Genomic DNA, 21,914 nt, shown 5'->3' with positions numbered 1-21,914 from the left:
GCTTTGCTGGGGGGTCCTCAGTGGAGTGGGTTCCCAGTTAAAGCAGCCCACGTCTTCAGAGGTAGAGCAGGAACCCTGTCTCCACTTTTTAACTGAGCCCCAGATGAGCCTGCAGCGTTCAAGAGCAGGGATGAATTTTTGCACATGAGGCAGAGAGATTCTGTCTGCAACAGGCACAGTGAAGGCAGCAGGAGACAGCCCCCCTGGGACATCAAAATTGTCAGTTCAAGCTCACAACTAGAGGTTTTTTTCTGTGGGGTTTTTTTTTTCAGAGCCCGTGCACAGCAAATGCAAATTTAAACATCAGTAAGTGAGGTCATCAGGGTTTTCCTGAAAAATCAAAACATGCTGCAACTTCCTCTTCACAATCATTTTACTCTTCCATCTTAGATATAATTAGCTTTATTTTCCCAAAGGATCATTGAAGCAATAGAGCGCGAGCCTGATTCCATCACCCTTAGTGCTGAGCTGGAAACTCTGCTGACTCACAGCCATGAGAAAAAGGGACTTTTTTTGGTTTCAGTACAAGAGTACACAGTAAATATGCAGCTGAGTGAGGTGAACTTGAACCACATTGACACACAGAGCAGATTTGATATGAACATTATTTACATAGACTGCTGAAGAAATGCAGATAGCAGCAGTAGGGAGTATTAGCAAGGATTAATTAATTAATAAAATTAATAAAGGTACCTAAGTAATTGATCAAAGCTGAAATGAAGTGAAGAAAGAGCAACAGGGTTGTTCTCCATGCAAGGTTGTTCTGAAAGTCTACAGCCTAAGTTGTGTGAAAGTCAGACTAATATTCTTGCCTGGTTTTAAGTCCTGTGGTGATGGGTTTCTTTAGCTTTGTGGTGTGTGTAAATCAGAAATTACTTATGCAAATGAATACTCAGGTGTCTGGATCTGGATTTAGATATTGAACGTACAAGCAGTGATGCATATCAACTAGGACCAAAAAAATATCCCAAAGACAAGAAATTTAAGTTAAGGAAGTCCTGTGGTTCCAGGCAATGAATTTGTCATTGCACTTCAGGTGTTTCTGAATTTTTTTTTTTTTTCTGAGGCTGGGTTTCTTTTTGGTTCAATGACTCCCTTTTGTCTCTTCTCATTTGTCTTCACCAGCAAATTGTGTTCTCCAGTAAAACACCATTTGTGACAAGAGACCTCCTGGATAAGCTGTCCCAGCAGATCCTTGTGATGGAGAATATTGCGGAGATCAGCACTGAGAACTTGGGAAACATCACCTCTCTTACTGATGGTAAGAAACAGCTTAGAGGTTTTCCTTCTGACAAAGATTTGCCTGGGCATGTGTGTCTGCTGAAATAATCACCATGCAGATCTCACCAGTAGTGCAGGAGGTGCCACTCTAATAAAGGCTGGCTCAGGGTCACCGGGAGGTGCAGCACTCACCACAGCCAGGCAGGTGTCACCTGCATCTGACCTGAGCTCTTTTATCCAGAGATATGCAAGTGAGAAGAGAAAGGACTTCTTACCCAGCTTGATGTGCAGAAGATGGACAGATGTCATTGGTGTTATGGGATGGGGATACTTCCACCTCTGAGGACTCAAGTTATTCTTCCTTGCCTTTCTTTCCTGAGGAAAGGCAAGATTTGCATTACAATATCAGAGGCATACTACAACTTCTTGAACATTTTCAATTTTAGTCATCTCTCTGGAGAACTTCTTAGTTATTTTCCTTTTTGCATCTGTTTTAATACTTGGAACATAAAACACATAGTTACCCTCATGTACACTCTGGCAGGAGAGGTAAATACTATAAGGTGTATTTACTATATCAGAAAATTGAGGCAAAAATGGAGTGACTTACTTGAAGCCATAGAGCAGTACTAGGACAGGGACCAAACTTATGTAGATAATTTGTGGTGTTCCCCTAGTATTTTTTGCTATTTAAAAAGAATAGAATCAATGCCAAGAACTGGATCAGGAGCTAATTTTCTCACTTTACCATGGGAAACAGAAAAAACAGAAAGATGTTACAAACCTGGGGTGAGCACATGATCATGCTCTGTGGAGGTAATGGCTCAGGGAAACCCAACAAACAGTCACTGCTTATCAGTGGGATAAGGTGAGATTTCCTCCATTCTTACCTTCTTATCTCAAAGTTGATGTTTCCAACAAGGCTTTGTTTCATCATTCATTTTGCCCTCCCCAGCAATTCCAGAGTTCCACAAGAAGCTGTCACTGCTGGCTTTCTGGATGAAGTGTACTGGCCCTTCAGGAGTGTATCACACTTCTGCTGACAAGATGATGAAGCAGTTGGATATCAATTTTGCCACCACTGTGAATGAAGAGTGTCCAGGACTTGCAGAAACAGGTACAAAAAAAAAATGTGTCACCATCAAAATGGAGAACAACTCTGTAACGAGCTTTGTTTTCCAACCCCTCAGAGATCTGTTTGGCCACAGTTCCAAGACCTCATTTGAAAACTAATGCTACAGCTCTTGTAAAAGGTTTGGCCCCAAATAATGGAAAATAAAAAAAAAAAAGGAAAAAAAAAAAGGTGAGGTTAACAGTAAAGAAAATACTGCTTTAAGGTTTATGAGTTAACCAGAAAGTCTATTCCCAAATGCAGATTTGTGATTCAATGAATCAGGAATCCTTGCACTTAATTTTGTGTGTCTATATAACACCCACACCCCTTAACAGTGCAGAGGGATGAAATTAATCCACATTCAAGTGAGTTTATCTGAGCACAGGTTCTTATCTTGTGTGGGATGTACCACACCTCAAACTCCAGCTACACTGACTAGCTCTCCCTAGGACAGAATGGGGATGGAGGCTGATCTTCCCAGGTGTGGCCATGTGCACTGTGGATGCCTACACAGGGCAGTGTTCTCCTTCCTGCTCCATGCTCTCACAGACAGTGCCTCAGACTGGCTTTCTGCATGCCACACTTAGTGCAGGAACATAAAAAATAGCAAAGCCAAATCCTGCCTCTGTGCACATTTCCCCTGCCTCAGTGGCACTGTGGGGATGTAACAGGCAGTGCATGTGGAGAGGGATTTATGATTCAGGATATTGTTTAGGTAGAAATGATGGCTGTACTGATTGCACAGCCATCTGTAAACTGGCAGAGGCTCATCCTTACAAAGATATTCTCTGGTAATGAGACCCAGACAGGGAGAAGGCCTGTCCAGCTTCTAACCTAACCAGAGCTGAGTTTAGGAACATTGGGAAGTACCTGGCCTTGCAGATGCATTTCTTTCTTTCTTTCTGGTTTTGAAGTGTACTGCATAATTTTTCCAGTAGCTTTTGCTCTCACTAACCTGTCCCTTTTCCATGCCTGCCTGCAGTCTTCAGGATCCTGGTATCTCAGATCCTGGACCGGACGGAGCCGGTCCTCTACTCCACCATGTCCTCCGAGACCATTACTGTCTTTCAGTATCACAACTACTTTGCCAGCCACAGTGTCAATGACCTCGGAAGCTATTTGCTACAGCTCGCAAAAGAAGGTAGGGTATGTAAATTCTGCTGGCTGGTTAGGGAGTACATCCCTGTCCTTCTGAGCTCAACACAAAGCATTTCAGCCCTGAGGCTGATTTTACAAAAGGAGGAGAGAAAAGAGACAAAGTGTCCTGGCTATTAAGTGAGGCTGATTTTACAAAAGGAGGAGAGAAAAGAGACAAAGTGTCCTGGCTATTAAGTGAACGCACCTGAACTGTTGCACATGACAGGGGAAAAGAGCTGATGCAGATAGACCCTCAGTTATTTCTATTTCCATATTCAAATGAGAAAAAACTGTTTTGAAAGCATTGTTTTGTAGGAGAGTGCTGATGGTGGTGGGCTGAGCCCAAGGCCTGGGAAGTTTTCTGTGCCCACATCTTGGATGATGTCTTGGTCTTTCACCATCTGTTACGGAGATACCTGAAGTACTGAGCAATTCTCAGGAACCAAGGGATCACAGCACCTCAGAGTTTTGCAGGCTCTGCCACCAAGAGCTGGAAAGAAGCAGATGCTGCACAAAGTGTGCTGGACTGCAATCCCTGGCAAGCCAAATTTTCTTCTCTATTTGAGAGGGATTTTGAGGAACCTTGCCTAATTTTCCTTTTTATTTGGGCATACTAGGGAGCTTTTGCTCAAAAGCCTGGAAGCAAAACGGCATTTCAAATCGCCTCTGAAACATATTAGCCCTAGCTCTTGTCGGCAGACATCAATCTATCCAGGAAAAGCTCTCACAAAGATGCTCTGGAAGTCAATACACTGGCAACAATATTTGGTTTCAATTGTTAGAGTGAGAATTTACATCTTCCAGCAGAAAGCAGAGATTTGACAGGTAGGCCTAAGTGCTGCACTATCCCACGGCCTATCTACTCATCTCCTCACTTGAAGGAGGTCTGAGAAACTGACCCAGCTTAAAGCCCAGACAATTCCCCATGCAGACACACTGCCATGATGCTCAGATGGGGATATTTTCATATCCTCAGTGTGTGTAGTATAAATCAAGGATTGCTAGCAAGGAAAGGATCAATCCAAAATACCAAGAGGATAAAGTAAGTAACACAGACCTTTTTCTTGAACTTCTAGCATCGGTGGTTCAGGTGCTGCAGTCTGTGAAAGACGGAAAACTGCAGCAAAATGTGTCCAAAATAAACTCCAATAACCTTCCACCACAGCAGGAAGTTTTAAGAGCTTTGGCTTTACTTCTCAATGAAAATAAAAATGAAGTCAGTGAGACTGTGGCATCACTTCTGACAGCAACTGCAGAAAACAGGCACTTCAGGGAGAAGGTAAGTGGCAGAAAATCACTTGTTGCACGAGAGACCTGTGTCACCATGACTTTTTTTCTACCTGTATGTCTCAAATATCTGTGCATATAAAATAACTGATCCAAGCCTGATTTAAACTGATACAGAGGGATATCCTGTCTAATTTTTCTGCACATGTGCAGGTCTGTTTCTGTCTTTATCCCAGTCTGCTTCTACCTGTTATTATGCTAAATAGGTACTAACCAAAACTGCAAATACTTACTGAGTGCCGTGCTCTCCAGCTATTTTCCACACTTCAGCATTTCTGCTGCTCTGTCTCTGACTTGGCTTCAGTCCAAGGCTTCAAGGTAACAGTCCCCAGCATTGCCAACACGCAAAGACAGGTCTCAGATTTTTGGTTTTTTTCCAAAGGAGCCTGCCATCTATGAGACTTCCTACCATTTCCAGAAGGGATGGACTGCCTTGGGCAAACACAGCTCAGCTGTGAGAACTAATATTTGAGTCTATCTCTGATACCAAAAGCAACAACCAGGGCCAGGTTAAACATAGAAATTAAATAGAGGGGAGAAGGAAGAGTAAGAAGAAATTAGGGCTCCTACCCTTTCATGGCAGACCTTTCCCTACTATGCTTTGTGCTCTCTGTCAGGAAAGAGCAAAAGAAAAGGCAGCTGGAAGAGGAAGAGTGGCAGAAGGAAGGCAAAGGGAAGAGAAAAAGGAGCTCAGTCTTTGCTTCTCTTGTCTATGAGTCCAGTCCCCTCTTTGCTTGCCCTTCCACTTCATCTTCCGTTTTTGCAGCCTCTTGGTATTTCATGCAGTCCTTCTCCATCCCCAGTGTCCTGGAGGCAGCATCTCGGGGAAAATACAACCTTCTCCTGGAACAGGCATGCGTAGCTGATACCTGGTCCACTGCCTGCAGGAAGAATCACAGAGTGGCTTCTGTGAGCGTATTGTGCAGCCTTATGCTGCAGATGAATTCACTGTACAGCTGAGTGCTGCTGAGATTTGCTACTCAGTAGTAGCTACTAATTTCTAGGGTCAAGCAGTAGACTGGTCTAGCAGCTCAAGCTAACACTGTAATCATTATTTTAAGTCTCCCTGGGGGCTATACAAACTAGTTCATTATTATCCCTACATAAAAGAGACTGTCTCAAGGGCCACCTCCTGAGATATTTAGACTCCAAGGCTCATTCAAAGCTCTTTGGTGATGTATGGTGAAAGGCCTTCAAAGGTGCCAGATTGTGCATCTTACTTTAATGTGAACTTTTCCTCACCAAAAGCTGGCCTGAGACTGCTGACCTATGACCAGTGGTCTGTCCTGGATCTGCTGTAGGGAATTATCCCACCCTGTACCATCCCACATGCTCATTGTCAGGGAGGCAGGCTGCAATTGCTCTCCCTTTAACAGGGTAACAATACCTCCATGTTCCACACTTCTCCACAGACATTTTCATTGCTATTCTTCTTTATCTGTTTTCAGGCCTTGATTTATTACTGTGAAGCACTAACCCAGCCCAACCTCCAGCTGCAGAAAGCAGCTTGCTTGGCTCTAAGATACCTCAAGGTAAGAGACAAGGAATACATTGGGGTGCTTGGCTTTGCTTTATAGAAAGGACATCTGATAGGTACAAACAACAAAATAGAAATTATAACAGCAGCAGTAGTGTTTTTGGTTTGTGTTGCTGTGCTCCATTCTTTTTTCAGATAAAGGGAATGGTTTAGAACCTTCTAAACCACAAACTGTGACCTTGGCAAAGTTTTATCTTTTGCATATCATCTTTTCCTCCCTCTCATATGGACTTCAGGAGACTCAGTTCCACATCACAGAGAAAAAAAAATGTTTATTCATAAAGTACTGACTGAGAAGGATAAAAAAATGTTTTCCCAGGATAAAATTAGCTCTAATGCATGTGGGCTGCAGTAGCAGAAAAGAGAGATCACATCTTGTTTTGTGATAAATAACTGGTACATCTGGGCACTACAGCCTCAGCTAGCATCTGGTACCACCTTTGCACTCTAGCCTTTGACAGGATGGGAAAATGCACTTGTTATAGTTGTATAGAGCCACAGGAGACACCAGCCATCCAAGCCTGGCTGGTATGGGACACTGGGGCAAAAACTGTGTTCCATGAGACAGATGCACTTTGGACTGACTATTTCTGCCTCTAATCTGTCCCCTGGAAGGCAGCTCTAAACTGTAACTTCATCCCAGTCACAACTGACACCATCCAGTGCCTAATCCAGTATTGTTGAAATATAAAAAAAATATTTCCCTTAAATGAGAAGCTAGCAGGCATCCCTGGGAGGCAATGGTGAGGGACATTACATCTCTGCTGCATACAGGGTGCAGTGGGGTTTTTGATTGCTCAGGAAAACTCAGGCTAGGAACCAGTGGTGGGAACTGGAGCTGGACAAGTTTAACTTGAGCAATGTGATTCCAGTGAGTCCTGAATACTGAGAATAGCTGGGGAAAAAAGCTACTGTGGGAAAGTATCATCATTTGGGATCTTCAAAGAAAAAGCTGAAGCTGGAAGTTACTACTTCAGAGATGGAAATGCTACACTGGATAGGCGGCTGTGGATGGGGTAACCCAAGGGCAGTTTAATCCACATCACTGCACAAAGTCCCACTGAATCTCTGAGGGGTTTCTCAGATTGCAGTAAGCTCTGTGTTGCTGTGGCCCCATCACTCCCAAGCATTGGAGCTGTAGTCACCAGTACACACCCAGTGCAGCCTTACCCCGAGTAACACAAAAGTGACCACACTGAAGACAATGGCTTTGGTAGCAAAGCTCTTGTTCAGAGCATGTAGACCAGACCTTGTGCCCCCTGGACTGACAGAGCTCATACAAATACTGACTCTGTGGCTCAGTGCCTCTCCAAGTGTCACACTGGGGCAGCACCTGCCCTTCCTTTCACTCTTGTAGTATAAAATAGCCAGCCAGAGACACTATGACAGCTGCTCCCCTCAAAGACCTGACATTTTTGTATCACAGAACAGGATTATTCCTTGCTTTCTTCTCAAAAATAGCAGAGACAAGGCAAAAGTCTGCAAATATTGAACACAGGCTTGACATGCTTTATAGGAAACCCATTCACTAGACCACCGTCTCCTGTTCCTTTCCCTGCTGTACCCTTACCTTGGCATTTTATGGCCTTGGTCCACAGCCCATCACCTATCCTACAGTCAGAAGTGGCAGACATAGCTGGTCTGCCAGATTTGGGTATGTAGTGCATAGGGTAGGAAAATTAGAAAGCGTTTGCACCAGCAGCAGAAAATATACCTCATCCAAATGCTTCCCCTCAGGGAAACCCCATTCCTTCTGTCTCCACCAAAGCCCTTTGCTTGGAGAGGGCAGTGCAGAGGATGGTTACTATTTCCATGCAAGGTTGTGGGAAAACCCCAGAGTGCACTGTGTGGTGCTAATGCAGTTCTTTTTGCACTTCCCAGGCTACTGAGAGCATTAAAATGCTGGTCACGCTCTGCCAGTCTGACAATGAAGAGATCAGAAAAGTGGCATCCGAAACCCTGCTCTCCCTTGGTGAGTTGCCTCAGTTTAGAGCAGTATTTAATTTTATTTTTTGACAGAGCAGCATGTACAACACCTGACTTACGTAAATGTGAGACTGTAAATTGAAACAAAACTTTCCAGAGTGACTTAAACGAGTTAGAAAATACAAATTCTTAAAAATAATTAATTTTGAAAATGAGCCAAAAAGAGAGAAATTGAATTGTATGAGTCTGGAGGGGGAAGTAGTAAAAGGAAGGACAGCAAAGGAGAAATTGAGAAACAGAAATAATTGATAATTAATCTGCACAGTTTACAGGCATTGGTACTTCACTGACACAAAAAAAATTGTGTTTTTCTGGCCTTTTGGCTGGCATAAATTTCTGCTCCATGCGGGAGGTGTCCTTGGGTGATTTTAATTATGCAAACCCTTCAAATATGCTCTCTTCCATTCACCACTTCAGCAGGAATTCAGTCTGCTGTTGGACATGTTATTGCTGAGGTTATAAAACAACTAGCCTAGGTGTACTTTTGAAAACCCTGATGGATCTGTCATTGTTCTAGACAACATACAGAGCCCGTTTTTGGTTCCTTATGGCCAGTTCAACCCATTAGGCTCCATGCTGTCTTCATATAGATGATATAGAAAGTGCATATAGATAGCAGTAGCTAAGGAAAAAGGGTTTGAAAGACACAATTATATTTAGCAAACATACTGCTTTGTCTTTTTCAGCAGTATAGAAACAATGATGTGGATAGACTCACTTTTTTAAAGTGCCAGGAAATGGGAGGTGGATAAATTTTATGTTTTCCAAGGTTGGAGTGGATAAACATCATTTACCTCAAGTACATCAGAACAGCAGCTGAGACCTTGACAAGCACAATAGCTCATTCAGTACAAGTGTGCAGATACTGTCACCTAATCATACAAGCCACATCTGCTTCTGATTTGCTTTAGATAACCAAGCAAGTTACATAGGAAAATTAAAAAAAATAATAATTTGAACATTCAGAGCGTGTTTAACTTTTCCAAATAATTTCTGAAATTGCTTCTAACAAGATAAATTTTAAGAAGAGGGAGAAGTTACTGGCCAATCAGTACTTTCTAACAGCAGAGAATACAGTATTTTAAATGTTCTAGAGCAACGACATAGTACATTTTTATGCTTTATCATTTTGCATTCAGGTGAAGATGGGAGACTGGCGTATGAACAGCTGGACAAATTTCCCCGGGAATTTGTTAAAGTTGGAAGCCGCCGTGGAACTGAAGCTGCCACAGCTTTTTAGATGGAAAAGAACCTGCTAATATTTAACAGGCATTAAAGTAGGATGGAGCTGCACTTCAGTGTGGGGAACAGAAGGAAGACTTTAAAGAATTCTATGAGAATGTTCCAAAATGTAGCAATTTACAGACTTCTTAAAGAAAAGCAAAATCTATAATCCAGCTTAAGGGTTCCTATTGGCTCCTTGCTGCAGCTCATGATGGAACAGTTGGATGCTGAGGAACAATACTTTCTTGACTGGTTCTAAACAAATAATGTAATTGCAGTTATTCAGCCTCAACAGACTTCTGTGAGGTTTTTAGAATTTGGCATCTCCATATATTTTCCTATTATATATACTTCCTTGAAGTTGTCGTGAAAGCTTGAGATGTGTGATACCGTATCTAACAAGGACAATCAGGAGGCCACCTGAGCAGGCATGCAAAGTTTTCCCATGAATCCCAAATGAAGTGTCTGCTGCCATGCAGTGTCCCCAGCAACACTCCAGCGGCAGGAAACGCTGTTCAGCTTTCTCAGTGGTGTCTCAGTAATGAAAGTTCTACAAGTTTTGCCTCCAGAAACAGCGTGATGCAAGCCCTGGGAGGCGTCACTTTGGTGACTCATTCTAAATGCCTCCACTGGGCTTTTATTCCCTTCTCTTGCCCTCCAGCAACAAACCATAATTAATCCAGCAATTTGTGAGGGGGATCAAACAATCATGTAGGTTTCTGAAAACCAAATGAAAAGGTAAAGTGCATTTATTTATTCTGAGAAGAAGGAGTGAATATCGCTAATTGCACAAGTCCCCAAAACCATTTTGTTCTGCAAGTTGCAGGCAGGATTGGATTTCATACATTCTAATTAGTGGAGCACAGTTTCTATAGAATTATTTCAATATAAAGAACAGAACAAACTCAAGTGGACCTCGGAGGCAATAATAAACAGAGGGGGAAGTGAATGCACCTCCCCTCCCTGCCCTGCAAGGTTGAAAGACAGCGAGTGCTCCAAACTGTTGATTACAAGCCTTAAGTTAACAGAGGAGGTGAATAGAATTTAACAGAAGAGTGTTCCTGTGCTGTGTTCATTATGCATGAAATGCTATTTAGATGTCAATTGAAGTATCCAAATTTGCATAGATGACATAGAAAATACTGCAAACAGTTCACATCAAAAGGAAACCTTGTGAGCCAAACACTTTGGCAGGCAGGGGTCATTTGTTTTGGTTTTTTTACTGTGAATGTTACAAGAATGTACATATCTGTATATTTATAAATATATATATTCTTCCTTTAATTAAAGAAGTACATTTTGTACAGTGCAAAATGCTTACTTGTTTACTGAGGGATATAAACACTTTTGCAGAAGGTGAACTAGCCATGTTATGGTTTTTATACTACACCTGTCCCATCAGTTGAATTCTTTCAAGGTGTCCTTTTGTATCTACTTTTTTTTTCTTTTAGTTTTGTGGCATTTGTACTCACCATATTTCCTATCACATTTAAGTTATAATAAAGATTATTTTTTAATTACTAAGCACATCAGTCCATATGTATAGTCACTCTTTCCATCAGCAGCCTCTTCACTATCAGGCTTATAGTTAAGTTCAGAGCAAGCCAGTTTTGTGTATCATTCAAGATACTTATCAAGAAAGGCTCCACAGGAAGTACCAGAAAATGTGCTGGAGAGGCTCCAGGATTGTTACCAAACTTGCACTGATTACTCCTCCCTTCTGTGAAGACAGAAGACGTTTCTTCCATTCATTTTCCCTTTTCAAACATTCAGACTTACAGCTCACATATACAGGTACTGGCATCAAATGGAGGGTGTATCTCATCTCGTCTCATTGTAGTTTAAGGCCACCCTTTGAGAACTTTGGTAGCCTAAAGCTGTCCTGCTACACCATTACAACCATTAAAAATCATGCATACAGTTCAAAAGAACCAGATAGGAAAGAGCAAATTGTGCTCTGAATGAAGTAATTGAGAAAATGCACAGGAATTTTAGTATGAACAGTTCCATCAAACTTAGTTCCTGTTGTGGTATCTGAGACTGACAAGCTTGAACCTGGGATACAGATGTATAGAGGCTAAGCTTCACCTGGAGCATTAATACTGTTTTAGAAAACTAAATACACAAATAACCATCTTCTAACAGGATTCATGACAACCTTGGCAAAGTGAACAGACCTTAAAGCTTCCAAAACCTGAAGGCAAATAAAAATGACCAAGCCATTCATTTGTCTCATAGCTTGTACATTTTTATGCTTGCAGAGCTGACGCTACCTTTTCCTGGCATGTTAATGCATTTCTTTGTGGAGTAGGAAAAACCAGATGCACAGAGGCGAGAGGGTGAGAGCAGCACAAGGCTCATGCTTACTGACTACTGAAGAAGGAAGCAGCAGGCAGTAATTAGAAAAGCTCTTAGGGCTGCAGCAGGCTTGCTTGGACAAATTTAAAGGTCAGGGCCAGCCCAGGAAAGTGTGTTAGGAAAGTTCCATACCAAAGTAGCTCAGCAGCAGTGCAGATGGAAGAGATGGGCAGCTTGCCAGGAGCACACTTGGCAAGGGGCTTTATCTGCTGGTGAAGGTATCCTTACCTCATGCTGTGGTTTTTACTACCCCTGTCATGCTGCCACTGTCTCAGCATTTGGCCCCATAAACAGAAACCTGTAGCACCCCTACACTACTGTAGCTACAGCAGCAGCATGTTAGGCTACCCAGTTTCACACTGCTACTGGTAAGGCTGTTGTATCCAGCAGAACTTCAGAAAAATTATCCTCTATAGCTTCGCCCTATCCTGTGTCTGTGATACAGAGAGGAATGTGGACTTCAAAATCAGGAGTCAATACAACTGCCGGATACTGTATCTTAAGTACAGCTCCCTGCTTTGCAGTGGGACTGGCCTGAGGTGAGGATCCACAGCACCCAGCTTCAAATGGCTGCAGCGCCACTGGGGGCAGGATAGATGTGTCCTTACAATGATCACATTTCATTAGAGGCAGCAGTTCAACAAACAGCAGCAAATTAAGGATCCTCATAACACTGTTATCGGTTGCTGAACTGCTTTGTGCTATTACAAGAATGGAAAGATTGATGAATAACACAATAAACATTTCCTACTGAGAAAAAAAACCATTGATGCCAATGCAATTCAGTCTTAAGAACACTGGCGTGCTGGAAAAGTACAGCCTTGGCAAAGTTTGCACATCTTATTAAGTTCTCAAATCCAGCTCTGAAAACAACCTGAGATGGCCCTTGAGGAAAAGTAAATGAATATGCATCACACATTCTTAAGAAAATTAACCTAACTTTATTACTTATGCAGAGACTGCAGCATAAGCTGCAATACAGGACTATGCTGCAAGTCCTCACGTAAGCAATCCAGTGCCAAAAACCCGAGTTTCAGCTGCCCAAACAAGTAGCTACTATCATCTAATTAATTTCACCACACATTTTCTTAAGTACAATGGCTGTTTAGCAAAAATAATGATGTTTAGCATAAACCAGTTACGAGTTCTTCCTCACACAAACAATGCACCTGCCCCATGGTTTGCTTGTCCCTGCGCAGCTGCTCATTCTTGAAACATCTGACACCTGCAAATGCCCCACCTCCCCACACTTTACTCTTGGCTGCAATTCAGCCCTGTTCAGACACGCACATTATATGTGAGAAGTGCTAGGACACTGTAGAGACATCCCACTTCCACACAGCCTGGGCTTGCTTCAGTCAAAGACAAGATTGTGTCTCAGCTCTCTGCAGTGAAAAGGAATCAACATACTGGTAGCACAAACGCATTTGACTTCTTGGAAAGAATCCCATTCTGAAGTTAGGTTCCAGAACTGATAGTTTTAGTGTGCTAGATACAATGTCCTCTCCAATTCAGCTGGATATGAAGGCTGTCTTTAGCGATGTTGATTTTCAGCTGCTATATAGCTATGTTCCAGTGATAAGCGAGTTTTCCCTATACTTAAAATGTCAGATGGCTGTAAGATAACTAATCACAAATATCTGTGTAATTTCTACACCTTTGGCAAGCCATTAGCACAAAAATACAAAGTTCTTAGGCTTACTATGTAGCACAGTACTACTGCATGCATGTTCCAAAAAGCACTCGGGAATTTTCAGAACAATAAACAAACTCAATCCGTTTAAAACATTTTTAAACAGCAATTATTGCAGCCTCCTAAAACTGCTAAGAACATTTCCATATATTAATGTCTGAGAAAATAGGCATAGTCAGTGTTGGATCAAGGTTCATGTGACTAAGCTTGTATATAGGTTTTATTACTATGGCACAGTTTGGCTCTCACACCTGGCCTTCTCCTGCATCAGTTTTGTTTTTCAGTTTATACAGCAAACTATCCTCTCCGCCAACAAACTGTACTTAATAAAACCATAGTAGCCTTGGTTTAAAATATTAGTATGTATTACTGAGTGGCACATCCATTTTTGATATAATTTTTTTTCTGTTACAGGTGGGCCAAATGCTGCAATACATCCATCAGTCTATTTGCAGAACTTCCATGATTTTATTTGTACGGTCTATTTCAACAGAAAGATCCAGGATATCAAGGGACTGTCAAATCTTTTATTTAAATAAACTCAATCCAGAAAAAGCATAAGATTTAAACACAATAAGCATTCCTCTTGATTGACCTGAAGATAAGAAACACAGATGCAGATACTGCACACAAATTTTGGTTTAGTCTCCTTCTGGCAGGTCTGTTCCAACAACAGCACCTGTACTACAGGAGTTCACAGAGCAAGAAGTGAAATAGTGGAAAAGTTGCACTCGCTGCCTCATTTTGGTCTGCTAGTTACAGCACAGTCCTTTCTTCCCTTCCACAGCCTCTGCAAATGCAATATGCCTGATGTTTAAAAAATAAAGCCACCGCTAAAAAAATTAGAGTTAACAATGAATAACTAAATTGAACTGCAAAAACCGATTATATCAGAATGAAACTTATGTTTCCTTATTTACTAATGTTAAACTACTTTGTTAAGAAAGTTGCTTAGAATCTGAGGTATAAGTCACTTAACAAGCATTATCCACTTCTCCTTAACAGAAAAATTAGTTTGCTCTACAAAGCATTTGCTCAGCACCCAGATTTTGTTTTTCCTTCAAGACAGCACCAGTTCGAGATAAAGGACACACCTTTGTCACCTTTTCAGCTGTGTGATGGAAAGGAGTATGCCTAAGCACCCTCTGGAGCACACATTGGAAGATGCAATCTTGTGTTTACAAAGTTCACAAAAAACTGTGATGCCTCATTTTCTAGCTAACATGCTGTGCTGGTTTTACCAGGTAAAGGTATTTTTTGAGGTATTGCCTGCTGCAATGGTTTCTGCATTTCCTGGATGTCACAATTTAAATCTGTTGTAAAACATCTCTTAACTTATCAACAGCCACAGCAAGTGAAACAGAAGGAATATAAAGGTGCCAATCTGATAGCTCCAGAGTCATTCACACATACCCTGAAGCAAGCATCTTTGGCAAGGCCAGATAGACCAGCCAGGATCCTTCTAATAACTTCTGCCTCCTGAAAGGCACTCAGCTTTAAGCTCAAGATACGGCAACAGCCACCATTGTTAAAGCCTCTCCTTAGAAGGCCATGTTACAGAAAATGTGCATCCAGCTTACCCTCCTGCTCCATCACAGCCCGTGCAGATGCCAGATAAGGTGCTCAAGGTTTTAAAGACTGCTTTCTGTTCCTGTAAACCCGTCAGAACCTAAGTACCTTGCTAAAAGGGTGTCTCATATCTTGGTGAATACCATGGCAGGACCTTGAAAACTAGTCAAGTTTCCTTTCAGAATAGCTCTGAAGAACAGGCTGCTTTGTCTCCACCTAGTTTTCAACACAGCTGCTACTGGGATCAAGAACACACCACCTTCTCTTCATAAGTCAATGGAAGTATTACTAAAATAACTGGTCTCATATTTCCTACTTAAGCTCTCATTCTGTCTCTATGTTCCCTTAGAAGGCAGAGGAAATTAATTCTAAAAAATCTGAAAAATCAAATCTAACTCACCTTTGGATTTTGACTTTTATTACCCAGTCTTGATTTCCTGAAACCTCACCAACAGCACACAAATTTTTGCTTCCCCCCTCCACTCTATCTACCAAGAAAGCAACTTTGTTCTTCAGAACTCTGCAAATGTAAAGAGTTAAAAACTCACCCATGCATTCCCTCCAGAAACTTGGAAGCTTCCATCTACAGTAGTCATAACTGATTTAACCCTAGGATTAGCCATTCCCTTGTCAATTAAGAGGCTGTTTTGGAAATGAAAAGATTTATTTATCAATTTTCATGCATCACGTCAGACCAACTGATAAGAAAGATATTTACACAACAGTTGAAATACGCAGTATTTGCCTTTCATACAAGCAACTACACGCAGCCTGTAGTAAATTTGCCATGCAGTATTCAGATACTCCTCCCACTGCTACATAATTCCAGTTAAAAATACCAACATCTGTAATGTTCCCACAAGAGTTTCTATACCTGAGGTTTAGTATACCCTTTCAAGAGGAAGTCTGCAATTAAAAGCCACATACATAAGCCTATTTAAAAGATGTCATTCCAGTTGCAAATGGCTTGCTTCCTCTGAAGGCAGATCTGGTTTATTCTCCCTTAAGCCAGACAATACTTGTGATGGCTCTTCTTCAGAAGGGCTGTCTGCCTCATCTCCACAGTTATGCTCTTCATTTTCCTGTCTGGATTCCTCCTCCTCCAGAGCCAGACCCTCCAGTGTCTCAAGATTGTCAGGTGCTTGCCCAGTTAGCCTCTACAAATAAACAGAAGACAGTGAATTTAATATTTTTTCTACTTAATAATTATGAAATAGTGAAGTAAAATAAGATGCTGCATATCAAATTAAGCAAGCTAATTACCTTCATTTGGAGGTTGTTGATCTAATCAAAGCATTCCTCAGTTACAAAAAGGCACAAGTTCAACTCAAATTACTACCTCTTAACAGTCAACAATATGGTCTGCAAGTTAAGTTTTTCTTAGGTTCTTCAGTAGGACACTTTATCTCAGACAACCTAAAATGTGGGAAACTGATTCCCAAGCTTCTACTATAGTACCATGCAGGTTTAATTTTAGATAAATTACCATACAACCAATTTACTCCATTTTTAGTTAGAGATAATGAAGCTACATTAAGTTCAGACGAACTTTAAGACCCAGCAGTCTCTAGCACTTGATCAACCTAGAAGTTCCTCACCTAACCTGATCAGAGAAGATAAACAGGACTGTAAAGAGGCTGGTTTTTGAAGCTTCTGGTTATTTGATGTATCCTTTAAGGCTCATTTAAGCCTCAGAAGGGAGGAGCTTACAACTAGTAAGTGATCCTTAACTGTTGAGAAACTGTAGAGAAGTTTCCAACTACATTAGTTCAAGTCCTCAAGTAACAGAATTTCTGCCTGTAGGCTTATCGCTAACAAGCAGTATTCCCTGAGTACAAAAAAAAAATTCAAGTATAGCAAACCAGGAGTCTTTCAAGCCTGATCTAAAGAACTGCACTAACTGAAAATTATCTTTAAGTTTTTCTCAATTAAACAAGTTACTTGCTATGTTATTTCCTCTTGTTTCCACTTCCCAGTCTAGTCATAACAGAATCAAAGTACTTGCTAGGCACCCAGCTTCATATCCCAGTTTAATGAGAGCTTAATCCCTGCAAAAACAACCTGAAAATCAAGGTTACACAGCTATGGAGGTATTTATTACTGTTTCAGTGGCTCTTACAAACAACCCACTCCTCCTAGAGGAGAAATGGAATTAGTGACACAACTACCTGCCACAAGGAACTCTCAGAGGGAGGTGTCAGGAAATCTACAAGTTTATGAACCCTGGAAACTTTGTGTACAGCTCTTTTCTGGCCAGGAAACTGCCACTGCCCTGACAAAACCTTGAATTTAAAGAGCATAGCAATCCCTCTCTCCGCTCTACTTTGTAACTTTGTTTCAAGTTATATCTCAATGGACATAGCCAACACCAACCTATTAAGCACATGAATTTAAGTCATCCCAAAAAAGAGACAAATCAAGTCTCCCTTCCCTTATCACAATCTCCAGCATGTTAATCCTGTTCTGTTAAGAGAGAAGGTTGAATCCCTCCTTCAGAAAACATCCCATCTTAGTACTCTCATTACTCCTGTAGGTTCTAAGATGGGAAAAATTCATCCCCTAAAAGGAGCTTTATGACTCTAGAATTAGAGCAATCCTGCAGGAAACAGGTCAGAGAGCAATTTAAAATGAAGAGTCCTGTGAGCACATATAACAGAAGTCATGATTCACTATAAATACCTTGGCTGGTTTCTCGCTTTTTGTTCTACAACATTAATTGAAAATTGCTTTAAGTACCTCAATCACACTGGTCATATAATGCACATGCTCAGCAAGGGACATGAGCTCTTCATTTTCTTCTTTTAGGCGGGCAATTTCATTATCCTTCTGCTCGATTTCTTTGTGCAACTGAGTTCAAATGACAAAATGTTAGAAGAGGAAGACAGTAGCCAGTGATGAAGCAGTTAGGTGTCTTTGAGTAGCTAGCTACCTTTTCATTTTCTTGAAGCACTTCATACAGAGCCTTCCTCCTTTCTTCAGCCACTTCTTTCCAATACTGAGATGAAGGATTTCCTGAAGTTAGAGGCTACAGTAAGTCTGTGGTAAGACTGATTTCTTAAGAGCACCTTAAAATATCTAACCTGTATACAAGTATTCTGTGAGCTGTGAAACTAAGAACTCGCTCCACATAGTGTTTTCAAAGATTGCAGAACTACAATTAGTGACACAAGCTTAGAGGAAACAGATCCTACACTGCAGTAATGCCTGTACAGTGCCTCCAGGAAGCTGCCTCAAGCATGGCATCATGTTTCTCCTCAAGCCATCTTCAAGATGGCCACATTTGCAAATGCTGCTCTTCTTTGTGGAAGACTGAAGTGCTACTTCCAAGCACTGTCCACACCAGGCATAATGGTTCTGAGAAACTGTGCATGCAACACACTATGCCAGAACAGCTTTCATTGCAACTTAATTATTAGTCACTGGAAAACTTATAGCTCAGCCAAAAAAACTACAAGACTCCCTAACACTGCTGCACACAATGCTTCTCAGCTTCTGGTTATTATGAACTTGTTCTTAAATACAAGACATCTATACTTTTTTTAATACAGAGGATAAATATCATCAGCTCCTGCTAGACATTATGAAAAACCCACAAAGCCCTTATCTAAATTACAAAGGAAATATGTTTCAAGTAGTATTCCAACAGCAGCATAGCACAAGAAAACATTTCAGGAATTACCACATACCTTTCATAATGAGATCTTCAGCTTGGATGACATCATTCTCATTTTCTTGCTCCTTGTCCACAGGCACCTCAGCTTTACAAGCCTTTGAGGCAAATTTGTTATTCCAGAGTTTCCTTCTGACTGAAGATTTCTTCTGCATAAAACATGGACAGGTTTAAGTCTAGATCAACATCTCAGCCTCCACAATAATACAAGCTTCTAAACCCACACACTCATGACTGCAAGTCTCCAAGTCCTGCTTCCTTCACATTATAGCTCTAGTTTAGACATCTTCCTTAATACCCAGATAACTCAGAAATTGCTAGGTTTTAATACTGTTCATTACTAGAACAATAGTAAGCTTAAGTTGTGCCACACTAGTTAGCACATTTTTTTCAATATACTAGTTTTCAGTTAAAAGCTCAAAAGCATTTCATTATGACTAAAAGTAATTCTGTATCTACGGATTATCTTTTAGTTCATACCTCATTACACCTGCCAACCAGGCTACCTGCTGCTGAAGGCTGGATCATCTTAAGAGTCTGTCTTGAGGCAGCACTGCATGTGCTATCTGTGAGGTACTTCTGAAAAGACAAATCTGGTTCAGACAGTAGCCACTCTTCTTTACATAAACTAAAAATTAGGAATCCATCATGCTTCCATTAAGGTAACACACAATTCATCTTCTCAAGAGAAAAAAAAAAAAGACACAGTAGCCTATGTTAGGGCTTTTGTAAGGAAGGGCATCTAATTATTTGTAGCAGAGATAGATCTGAATCACATGAAGCTATGATCAATCCCTGCCTCCTAGGAACCTTTCAAAAAGGAACTTGAGTAGAAATACTAGACTTCAAGGCCAGTGACTTTAACTGAAACTCTCAAACTTGAGTTTGACAGTAGGAGTCTCAGACTCTTGGGAACAGAAGTGACTGCAGTTGCACTATTAGGTGGTAAAGGCACATCAGGCAATAGCTGCTTTTGTAACCTGCGAACACACCATCAGCCAGGGCTCATTTAAACAGACATGTTAGTTTTATTATCCATTAAAATGGATCAAAAGTTTCCTTGCTTCAATCCAGACAGGCTATTGTTTTGTCTAACCAGTATGTTTATCACCCTTCCTATCATGCATAAATACCGCCTTCCTGCATCAAAGCTTTCTGATTGGGTTGGTTACACTGCCACCATGGGATAGCAAACAATGGCAGACAACCAACCAAGAACAGCCAGGATACAATGCCACACCAGCGTGAGAAAGTCACCGATTCACACCGTACTTCATAGGATAAGAGCTCACCTTTCCCACGGTAGTTTCTGCCACCAATTATGCTACTGTTCCACTAAAGGACAAATATTAACTGCTGTGGGAACAAGAATCACACCATGTGTCAGACACTGCTTGCTGCTACTTAGGATTAAAGTATACTCCGCCAAGAAATTATTGGCCAATACTCAACCCACTGAAAGTGCAGAAAGCCACACCAAGCAATTCCTACCCTAGAGGCACTACGGGACAAGACTGCCATAAATCAGACCTATTGATTGGTAATTACCATTAATACCTGAAGCTTTCATTCCAGTCATTATGCCTCATCATACAAGAACTACTAGCCTCTTATTATATACAGCTTTGTACCATTCTGGTTAGGGCCTACATTAAAAAGCTCACCAAGAAAAGTTACTAAGGTTTGTACCTAATCAGTTAACTCTTAAAAACCTAAACTTTCACCATTTCCATGGCAACTATGATTCATGAGGGTGACTTGAGAAAGTGAACTGCCTTCTTGAATACTTCAGTTAAAAGATGTTCAACACAAGACAGATATTAACTCTTCAGAAGTTCCCATCCATAAAGAACAGCCTATAAAACCTATTCTACAATCCCTAAGCATAAGCCAGACAGATTCAGTAAGCAAAGGCACACAGTCAGGACAGACAAACCAAATCAACCCTGCAAAATTAAACGGAGTGTCAGTAAGCTCAGTGTCAAAGCAAAAAGGACTTGCTGAGCAATAGGAAAAAAACCAATCATAAGCACAATATGCCCAAGCAGGACAGCATGTTCTCAAGCCACACTGTCTGCCAGGAGGTTACTCAAGCCAAATGGACATAAGCCAGGTGGAAGCACATTGCAACAGATCCCTTTATATTCCTTCAGTGGACAGAGAAGCTTGTGTCAGACAGAGGTACCAGTGTCAAGACTTTAAAGCCTATACCTGCAAAGATCCTGAGGACTTTTCTGCGGTCAGTTTCTGTTTCATTTTGGAATTCATAAGATCAACTGCAATAGAAAAACAGTAAAATTAATACAGGATCCATCTACTCCTTAAGTTCGGGGAACACTAGTTAAAGAAGATTACAATTTCGGGTTATCGGCTTTCATGGCAGCTTTAAGCAGTCAGCCATGCACGGCGTGGTCAGCGGGCTGCTCCAGAGCCCCTCCTGAGGCTGCACCCGAGACACGAGCGGGAAGGCAGCGCCCCGCGGCCTTTCCGCAGAGATGGCAGGGGTGTCCCAGGCGCACACCCAAAATGGCTGGGGTTGGGAGGTGGGGGAAGGGGACACTCACCCACACCGAACCCCGACCCCGCTCCCGCCAGGCGAGCTCGCAGGGCCCCTCCCTCCCCGCGCGCCGCCGCGGCCAATGGGGAATAGCGAGGCAGGAGCCCGCCAACACCAAACTCGGCCGCGGAAGCCTGCGGCCCCATCCCGCCGCCGATGACGGCGGCTCCACCGAGATGGAGAGCAGCCCCTTCCCGTCCTTCCCGCCCCTGGGCCCCCGCTCACCGGCGGCCGCGGCCGCTCCCGCACAGACCCCGCAGCACGCGCTCCCACAGCCAGCCACCCTCTCGCGCCCGGCGCTCGGCTATAAGGAGCGCGTTGGCGGTCACGTGACCCGGGGGCCCCTCTCCGAGCCAATCGCGGGCCGCGCTCCCCCCGCCCCGCGCGCCCAGGCCGGAGCTGAGGGGGCGCGCGCTGCTGCGCCTTGGCGTTCGGGGTCTGGCTGCTTCTGGATTTTGGTTTTTTTTTCCTTCTAAAGGAGTTGTACCGAAACAGATTTAATCACGTCTCCGCCAATTCTCGTCGCTCCTATCTAAACAACCTGCAAAACCGGGGAAGAAA

The 21,914-nt window shown here is 42.1% G+C and overlaps 2 protein-coding genes across 4 annotated transcripts in view; one reads left to right on the top strand and one right to left on the bottom strand.

Annotated features, from left to right (window-relative positions):
* RIPOR2 (RHO family interacting cell polarization regulator 2) overlaps positions 1-11,033 on the top strand; it is a 51,003-nt gene extending 39,970 nt beyond the window's left edge. For both annotated transcript variants that reach the window (XM_088053708.1, XM_088053710.1), the window contains 7 exons: positions 1,126-1,261; positions 2,177-2,338; positions 3,318-3,476; positions 4,549-4,751; positions 6,208-6,291; positions 8,178-8,268; positions 9,422-11,033. In XM_088053708.1, the coding sequence (XP_087909834.1) occupies positions 1,126-1,261; positions 2,177-2,338; positions 3,318-3,476; positions 4,549-4,751; positions 6,208-6,291; positions 8,178-8,268; positions 9,422-9,522 (936 nt within the window). In that variant the 3' untranslated portion in view covers positions 9,523-11,033. The remainder of the gene's footprint in view (positions 1-1,125; positions 1,262-2,176; positions 2,339-3,317; positions 3,477-4,548; positions 4,752-6,207; positions 6,292-8,177; positions 8,269-9,421) is intronic.
* A 3,031-nt stretch (positions 11,034-14,064) lies between these two features.
* Positions 14,065-21,657, bottom strand: GMNN (geminin DNA replication inhibitor). Of its 2 annotated transcripts, XR_001331910.2 has the most exons (8): positions 21,579-21,657; positions 21,008-21,072; positions 19,277-19,375; positions 18,813-18,945; positions 18,056-18,138; positions 17,863-17,973; positions 15,675-16,283; positions 14,065-14,347 (listed from the first exon to the last, which is right to left on the bottom strand). XR_001331910.2 is itself a non-coding variant. In XM_014258204.2 (7 exons), the coding sequence occupies exons 2-7, from the start codon at positions 21,062-21,064 to the stop codon at positions 16,074-16,076; spliced, it is 693 nt and encodes a 230-aa protein (XP_014113679.1). In that variant the 5' UTR covers positions 21,065-21,072; positions 21,579-21,657; the 3' UTR covers positions 14,065-16,073. The 2 variants fall into 2 exon arrangements, 1 of the variants encoding a protein (XP_014113679.1); XM_014258204.2 differs by having other exon boundaries at positions 14,065-16,283.
* Between the last annotated feature and the right edge of the window lie 257 nt (positions 21,658-21,914).

The sequence above is a fragment of the Pseudopodoces humilis genome, chromosome 1 (genome assembly GCF_049639895.1).
Source record: "Pseudopodoces humilis isolate 2021_Gansu_Grassland_sample_001 chromosome 1, ASM4963989v1, whole genome shotgun sequence".
NCBI classification, from domain to species: Eukaryota; Metazoa; Chordata; class Aves; order Passeriformes; family Paridae; genus Pseudopodoces; species Pseudopodoces humilis.
This window is presented reverse-complemented; position numbering and strand designations above follow the sequence as displayed.